This window comes from Cuculus canorus, chromosome 13 (genome assembly GCF_017976375.1).
Source record: "Cuculus canorus isolate bCucCan1 chromosome 13, bCucCan1.pri, whole genome shotgun sequence".
NCBI classification, from domain to species: Eukaryota; Metazoa; Chordata; class Aves; order Cuculiformes; family Cuculidae; genus Cuculus; species Cuculus canorus.
In genome coordinates, this window is record NC_071413.1 from 20,757,267 (window position 1) to 20,766,063 (window position 8,797).

The window sequence follows — 8,797 nt, forward strand, 5'->3', positions numbered from 1 at the left end:
ACACAGAGGGACAGGATCCTCAGGACTCTCCACAACACTCGTGTAGTCTACCTGAACATATGAAAAGCTCAACAGCTTGTCACGAGGGACTGACAGCCAGCCTGAGTCCAGAAGTAGCCAAATCACATTTTCCTAGTGCTGTATCCAAGCTGATTTAGCCTTCTCGATGCATCTTTGCCCCATTAGGTAAGGCCCTCAAGCACATCCAGACCTGACCCGGGGCACAGAGACCTGAGCACATGCTGTAAATCCACCTTCCACTTCTAAACAAGACAGGCTAAATTCTAGCCCTAGGACAGGGCTGTACAGCACCAGCACCAAAGCCAACTGTGAGATGGCTGTAAAGGAGGAATTTCTCACCCAAACTGTAGGCGCTGCCTGCTCGCATCCTGGGATTCCTCACTTGATGTGTGTCAGCAACTACATCTAAATCAACCAAGCATCTTAGCATCTTCATTTCTAAATGGGAGCAGCAAGGTTTGATGCCAGCTACACCTAGTTTCAGTGTGGAACAAGACGGGTTGCTGTGTCCACTGCTCAGGGCAGCACAACTGAGGAGCCATCTGAGGAATGCTCAGATGGGCAAGATGGGCACAGTTCCCCTTTGCAGCAGGGAATGCTCCCATCAGCATTCACCAATCACTGGATATTGCTTCAGAGTGTCTGAAAAGCAGCTCTCCTGCTCTACTTGTGGCCTGCACAGCACATTTCCTTACTTGGTTTCAGTTTTCACAGACTGTATCCAGAAGCGGCATGAAAGGACACCTTTTTGCAGGCTTCACCAACTCTCCACTCAGAACTAGAGCTGCTGAAAGCATTTTTAGGGCCTGGGTTGTGCACCAGAGCTCAGAGGAGACAGGCGAGGCGATGTCAGAGAGCAAACAAGCAAAAGGTCCTAACTGACAACACTGGCTCATTTTAAGACTGCGTTTAATTTCGCTTGTAGCCAGTCCAGGAAGCAAAAGGAACAAAATTCTCAGGAAACCACCTTCAGGTAATTGTTTTCTCAAAAGAAGTAGATGCAACCTCTCTAACCCCAGCTACTCCAGGACTCCCAGGCTATAAAAGCAGATGCAACGTGGCAGCAAAAACACTTTGCCATGAGAACAGTCTGTGCCTGGCAAGTGCCAGCTGCTGCTGCACTGTAGCTGAGGGCTAAGGACGCTGCCAGCAGAAGCGCAGGGCTCTGGGTGAAGAAGCATGATAGACTGAGTAAAGATCACAGCTAAGAACTGCACTCAAGCCTCAGATGGCCACTACTGCTTCTTCAGAACAGCCTGTTGCCTTCTCCACACATTTGCTGCCTCGGTCCCTGCCCATCAGCAAACCTGGATTGCCACAGCGGTGAGCCAGTACTGACTGCCTGGTGTACCACATCCCGCCAGGAAGGCATGGAGGCAAATCAAAACAAGCACAGAGCAAAAAATTCAGCAGGCATGCAAATCTCAGAACAGGATGGAAGGGACAAAGGACATCCTCCTTTCTTCCAGAAGAGATCCATTTGGATGGCAAATTTATTCGGCAAGGTGTTTTATGAAAGACAAGCAAGCAGAACTAGTTTCAACACTGACTGACCATTAACTGAGAACCATCCAGCCAAGGAGGCTCAGGGGAGACCTCATCGCTCTCTCCAGCTTCCTGAAAGGAGGTTGTAGGGAGGTGCGTGCTGGTCTCTTTTCCCAAGTAACAAGGGATAGGATGAGAGGAAACAGCCTCAAGTTGCGCCAGGGGAGGTTCAGGTTCAATATTAGGAAAACTTCCTTTACTGACAGAGTGGTGAAGCACTGGAAGAGGCTGCCCAGGGCAGTGGTGGAGTCTCCTTCCCTGGAAGGGTTCAGAAGAAGCGTAGAGGTGGCACTTTGGGACGTGGTTCAGTAGAAACGGTGGCGTTGGGCTGATGGTTAGACTGGACGAGCTTAGAGGTCTTTTCCAACTTTAATGATTTTATGATTCCATAAACCAAACACCTCTCTGGCAGTATATCAGAGTTGGGCTTTGATCTTGCAACGTGCTTTGCAAGGACATGCCAGTGCGTGCTCCACACAGCCTCCCAAGACTGTAGAATTCCACTCATGAAAGACAGGAGAAGACTATGAGCTTTTAAATGAGTGAGCTTACCGAAGCTGCGAAGTAGTAGGCGTAGCTGTCATGCGGGTTCCACTGCACGGTCCCGATGTCCCACTTGCTCTGTCGGGAGATCTTTCGATGACCCTCATTTGGTGCATCCAGGTTGACAACGTAGAGGAAACGGCGGCTGCAAGACACGGAAAGAAGCTGTATCGCATGGGACTGACCTCCAAACCCCAAGCTTACATGTAGCTCACAGCTAGTGAACCAAACAGGAGAGGCATTTGACAAGGCACATGAAAACACTACTCCTGGGAATGCCCTGTTTCACCACATTATTCAGTAAGGGCTACATTTAAAAGAACACACACTGAAAGAAGACAGGATCTGCAAATGTAAGGGGCAGCTCAGACCACAGAAACCCCCAGATAACTTGGATACAAGAGGAAGAGCTGGAAAATGGTGCAAACACATGCAAATAAGCTTTGCTGGCCTAAAGCAGCAGCAGAGCCGAGGTGGCACGGGGCTGGGAGTGCAATGCAACAGCTTCACAGGAGGCAGGAACAGCCTGGAGAGGTTACTCTGAGCAAGAACTAATGAGCCTTGACAAACACAAGATGATTCTCTGTGGGTGCGTGTTTCTACACCATGCTGTTTGCGGGGCTGGGTTCTGCAGACAGTATAAGTACACCTGCTCAGCTGCAGTGGCTTAGCGACGTGAGTGAACACAGCATTGCACCGATTTGGATACATTACTCACCTGAGCCAGCTCTATATGCTGCAGAGATATATATGCATGATGCTAAGCCTGAGCTAATGCATCCTGCTGGATGTGGCCAGCTCCCCCAAAGCTAGGCAAGTTATCATTCCTTCCACAGTACAATTCACTTTACAAGCAAAATAAAGCACCCAGACATAACTGAGCCAGCTGAACTCTAATGCAAGACCAGCACCAAAACATATTGAACCATATATAATTAACCACATCAGGATCACATATGTCAGCAGCACAGCAAGCACACAGCTGCTGCTAGCACTGTCAGTTTTCCCAAAAGAAGCAACATAGAGAACATCTTTGCTTCCTTCCTAGACCAAAGTCCTCAGGGACTCTGACGAGTGAAGCTGCTGAGCCCTCTAAGGCTCTCGTATGGCTTTAAAAAAAAGAGGCAAACCCTGAAAGGCTGAGCATGCATGAGGACCCTGAAAAGCTGAGGTCTGCAGACCCAATGCCAAATTGCAGACAAGCCATTCCCAGCTCTCTAGTGGCCCGAATGTCAAGCTGCGAAACTGGGCAGGTGTAAGGAGAAAGAAGCATCAAGCTACACCCAAACCAGCCACAGGGCTGGTTATTCCCACTTGGGGCTGTCAGAGCTTACATGGAAGTGAGTAGGCCTCCAATCCATACTAAAGGACTTGCTCCCTCTAAGGCTGACCAAAGTTCAGCTGCGCCCACACAACACCGACTTTGAAGCGAACACCCTAATCAGTGTAGTAATCGTGTCACTGACAGACAGGAATAGCCGTTAGTACTGAGAGGTGGCAGCTGGGCAGGCAACTGCTGAGCTGTTTGAAGACTTGCCCTGAAGGTGGCTACAAAATGCCAACCCCTCCTGGGAGCTCTGGCAGGTTGTCTGGAGCACCTACTGCTCTAGTTGAGTATCGTCCGGCACTGAACCAGCAGAGGTCAGAGAGCTCGAGTCCTCTGCTCAAGTACGCCACAGGAGTATTTGGGGCAAATTTTGTCTTAAGGAAATTATTTAGTCTGTACGTCAAGCAGAATCCAAACAGTACTTCATGCCACCTCTGTTCTATGATTCTATGCTCTACCCCCCACAAGTGGATCTGGGAAAGAGTGCATCAGGAAAGCTGGTATTCTATCGTGCCACTGTTGCTGACTTTCCACTCTGTATCCCATTGGAAATGCACCCCAGAATCCTTCTCATCAAGCCCTGAACAGAATTCAGCTGCACCCTTCTGCAACACCAGAGCAGCCCTCCAGCGGAGGTCAGCCTGAAGGCTGCTGATCTGCCTTGTGGCAACGACTGTCACACTCACCCCGAGAGCACAGCATGCTGTCCCAGGCAATCCACTGACATCGCAGTCGCCTGTTCAAGAGAAACGGAGAACAAATTGAATGATGCCTGTCAGGTCAGCTTCTCAGTCAAACACACAGCTCTAGGAGGAGCTCAGAAAAATCTGCCAGCTCATCTTCAAGGCTTAAATTGCTACGGTAAGAGTCAAGGCTGCTATTTGTCAGGGACAGCAGAAGTAACAGCCCTTTCAAGAGCCACAGACGGGCGACGGGGCACAGCAGTTGGTTTTCGGATGCGGGACAGCACACAGAAAACATCTTTGTTAGAGTAACCTGAAGACAAGACCTGGCAGACACCACTACAAGCACTGAGACCTTGCTCCCTTCTCCCTGATACAGCAATCACAGCTGCAGCCTTTCGGTCAGCAATCTCTAATAATCCCTATTAATCAGCCTCTGCTCCTGCTCAGGAGCCTTCCCAGTCTCTTCCACTGCAGGGCCAGATTTAATTACATATGTTCTGGGAGATGGCTGTGTATGGCTGGGCTCAAAAAAATGAGAGATGGTGAACGGGCATCAGAATTTACACTGTAAAGAAAACTAAGAGATAACCTAAATGCCACAAGAGAAAAAAAATAAGACTGTTTGAACATTGCCTTCCCCTCCTTTCACTCAGAATAGAACTGGCGGATCATCTCATTTAATTGCCAAGAGAACAAAGGGAAATTTTATTTGGAAAGCCAAATGGTTCACCCCATGAACACTGATACGACTTCAATGCAGTTTTTTAGCACTCACAGTACAAAATCAGAACGTGCCCCACATTCTTCAAACTAACTGCTGTCAGCTTGAAAGCCACCTCTCTGAAGGCTCAGGATGTCTCTGTGCTGTTCAGGATGCTGCTAAGCACTCTCAGCACGGACATAACAAGACTTCAGGGTGTCCCATGGCTGCTACTTATGAGCAGCACTAAAACCAGACAGGCAATGCGGGAATCCCACTCCATTTCAATCACATTTGACAGGAGAATAACCATCACAAAAAATAGTTTTTTCAACCAGAGCCCTATACCCTGCTTGCAAGTGCTCCAACTAAGGGAATAAGCACACCACGACCCCTTCTTCACTAAAAACAAAGAGTCCACAAGGGAAAGAGCTACAAACGCTTGCAAAGTTTCAGCAGCAGCCCGTGGGAAACCCCAGACCTACATCTATGCCCCAAACAAGCTGAGTTTCACTGCTTTTGCCGCTCCAGAAACCACCTGCTTTCATTGCTTTTTCCTATATCACAAATCTGGTCTTCTGGCAAGCTTTTCCTAATCTTGAAACTAACGTTGCAAGTAAGAAGCCAGTTTTAAAAATGTCTAAACAGCAAATAGACAATTTCAGCTTCCTCAGTTTTGCAGCAGCTTGCAAAGCAACAAAGTGGGTTACTAAAAGCAAGCAGCAGAAGGAAGTTTTCCCAGGTGACACACATTTCATTTGTGAGGAGTAAAAATAAGGATCACCAAAGTGACTACTGGAACAAAAACCTTCTCACGCAAGGAAGAGCTGGTCAGCCAACACATTTCATATAGCTGTGGCCACCTTTCCTCCAGACAGAAAAACATCCATCAGTTTAAAGCAAATGATAATTTCAGATATGAGCTTATTTTTTTTTTATGTTGGCACCAGGATCCCATGAATCTTTACGAATTGTTTTTAATAATGAATGTTGGTAAAATGTTTGCCCACACACCAAAAATTTTAAGATGTAATGAGTTATGAAGTAAAAAGCCTGACATGTCAGGCTGCTACACTGGTGGGGGGGGGTCACAAAGGAAGTCGTTCTATGGCAATAAACAGCTCCCTGCCATACTACAGTCCTATCCAGGGGAAAATCCAAACAGCTGTCATCTCATGTGCTTGGTATACCCATGTGTCAACCTGCACAGCCTTCCAGAAGCAGGGGAAGATGAAACCTAACAAACTCACCTGAAAGCAGCTTTTATCCACAAACAACAATCAGGACAGCTAGAATTGCTGTTTACGAGTAACAACTGTGTGAATAAGCACAGCAGGAGTGCCACACATCTGAAAATCAGCCCAGAGCCCACAGCCCAGGCAGCATCTTCTCAGACTTCAAAGGTCTGGTTTGGCATTTAACTTCATTTCTGCAAGGCAAGCCAGGAAAAACACTTTTTCATGCCTAAACTTACACTAGTTTTGAATCTAGTTTCATTCCCTCTACCTGAAAGTCAACAGACCAACCTGATTTGCCAAGGCTATACTGGTTTTCAAGAGCTGCGAGCTCTTAGCAAGACAGGCCAGTTTCCCACGTGGCAAACCTCCCGTCTACACACTGAGTAACTACAAATGGAACTATTTCACCATTAGACATGGTGACTTTTACTCTCCCTCTTTTGATAGCACCGACAGCCTGACAAGAGCTCTGTAGATCATGTTTAAATGAGAAGATTACAGAGACTGCCACCTCTATCAGCCTGTACGGAAAGGTAATGCTTGTAGGAAATACTGGTCTCAAACTACCCATTTATCTTCTCAAGCGCTACAGGCTGGGTGCTGTACTTCTCACATCACATACTGTCACAGCAAACAGAGACAACTGCAGTGCTTGCAGACATACAGGGTATAAGCACAACACCTGCCCTCTCTTTTGATTCTTTTTAACTTGGTTTTGGGGGAGGAATTTTGGAGAAACCATGGCTTATAGGCAGAGTTCAAGCCCCATACAGGGTGATTACTGCCAAAGTGTTTCAACTTCTCACACTCAAGCTTCTCATCAGCAAAAATGTTCGTACACGCTCCTAAAAAATACTCCAGCACTATAGATCAATGACTTTAGGCTGAAGCAGCAGTCTAGCAGCCCCAGCCACTGAAGCACCTTGGTTTCACACAAGAGAGCAGACATGCAGGCAAGAATGACTGTAGAAAGATCATGCCAGAATAAGCCGAAGCAACCACAACGCCGGTGATTAACCTCTCTACTAAAGTACAGACCTGCACAACAGCAAGAGTGAAACCAGCTGCACAAGAGGACAGGAACACCTGCTCTCTCCCCTTTCTGCTCCCGCTTTCTAGTTGTTATGAATAAGCAATCGGATCGTGGTGCCACACATCTCCTGAGCCAGATGCAACCTGAATCTGTGATCTAGAAAAACGTACCTCTGCGTTTCATTACTGGTTTATTGAGAGCAAATCTTCCAAGGCAGACAAGGCTGTTTTAACATCTCTTTAGGAGGAAAGCACAACCAATACAAGGGCTGAAAGCGAGAAGCTTTGTTGGCTTACAGAAGGCAGGCTTAATGCAGCACACGGGATCCAATGCTCCTATTTGTGGTGGAGAATGCCAAACCCGCACCGCTCCAGTGAAAACTAGAGAATGAGAGAGTTTCCAGACCATTTTTTTTTAACTCTTTCTGGGTTTCCTGCTGAAGTAACTCACAGCTCACCCCCTGCATCCAGCTTTACTGACGACCAATGTCTTAAAACACCATGTTTCTTAGAACAGCCACTAAGAAAGCACGCAGGCAGGCTCTGAGGGGAGTAACCAGCAACTTCAACACCAAAACCTGACCTTTTCACTATTTATAAAGGAACCTAACCCGCTCTTCCTGCCAGCGGAGCAATACTCAACCACCTACGCCGCAGCTACGCTGCTCTGAAAAAGAAATGCGAGTCAAGATGTGTGGGACGCGGCAACGTTTCTATCAGGAACGCCGACAGAGCTGAAACAACAACCCAAGCTCTAATTAAGCCCAGAAATACAGCACCCGTGAAGGAAGGCGCTGTCTCCGCGCAAACGGCCCCAAGCCCGGCTCAGAGCGCGTGCTGGGCCCCGATCCCGCTCGGCACAGGAAGGGCCAGGGAGGATAAGCGGCAGAAAACCAGCAGCGGCGGGACCCCCGACCTGGGCGTCGCGGAACTCCACCACCACATTCTCGCTGCTCCAGCGCGCCGCCATCTTGGGCCGCGGGGGCTGACGGGAAACGCAGTCCGCCCCGCCTCATCTAAATTAGGGGTGCGCATGCGCACAGCCAGGGCGCCGCGCGGGGCCTGCTGGGAGATGTAGTCCGCAGCTCCGCCTTTCTTCCCTTTCCCCGTGAACCAGGGGCAGCGTCCCAAGGAGCCTGAGGCAAGATCCCAAGAAGCTGGCGAAAGCGCGCATTCGCACAGCAAGGGGGCTCCCGCGGGGGGGTTTCCTGAGAAATGTAGGCCACCCCTCCGCGTTCCCAGCTTTCCCGGCGGATCAGTGACAGTGCGCACGCTCAGCGCAGGGGCTGGTGGGAAATGCAGTCCGCCTCTAACTCGCTCGCTGCCGCGCAGGTCTGTGGAAGTGCGCATGCGCAAAGAGGTGGCTCCACGCGAGGGCTGCTGGGAAATGCAGTCCATAAACGCAGACCCTTTCCAGGTGGCTTCGCGCATGCGCCATGTGTGGGCTCTGCGTGGGGGCTGCTGGGAAATGTAGTCACCTCTGCATCTCCCCCGTTCTTCCCCAGCGCACCGCGTGCAGCGCCCCGAGCAGCCCGCGGGGCCGCAGTGCCCGGGCGGGTCCCGCTGCCCCGACAAGGCTCGCAGGGCTCCCCTCGCGCTGTGTCGGCCCCTCGGAGCGCGGTGCGTGCTTGGTGGAGCCGGGCCCCGCCCGTGCCCCGGTGGCGGCAGCCGCGGCGGGGACCGCGCAGCAGCGCAGGGGTTAAGG

General features: G+C 49.8%; 1 protein-coding gene across 2 annotated transcripts in view; it reads right to left on the reverse strand.

Annotated features, from left to right (window-relative positions):
- WDR59 (WD repeat domain 59) overlaps nucleotides 1–8,117 on the reverse strand; it is a 49,361-nt gene extending 41,244 nt beyond the window's left edge. For both annotated transcript variants that reach the window (XM_009569954.2, XM_054078819.1), the window contains exons 1-3: nucleotides 8,009–8,117; nucleotides 4,123–4,172; nucleotides 2,119–2,254 (exon numbers count right to left, since the gene is read on the reverse strand). In XM_009569954.2, the coding sequence (XP_009568249.1) occupies nucleotides 2,119–2,254; nucleotides 4,123–4,172; nucleotides 8,009–8,062 (240 nt within the window). In that variant the 5' untranslated portion in view covers nucleotides 8,063–8,117. The remainder of the gene's footprint in view (nucleotides 1–2,118; nucleotides 2,255–4,122; nucleotides 4,173–8,008) is intronic.
- Between the last annotated feature and the right edge of the window lie 680 nt (nucleotides 8,118–8,797).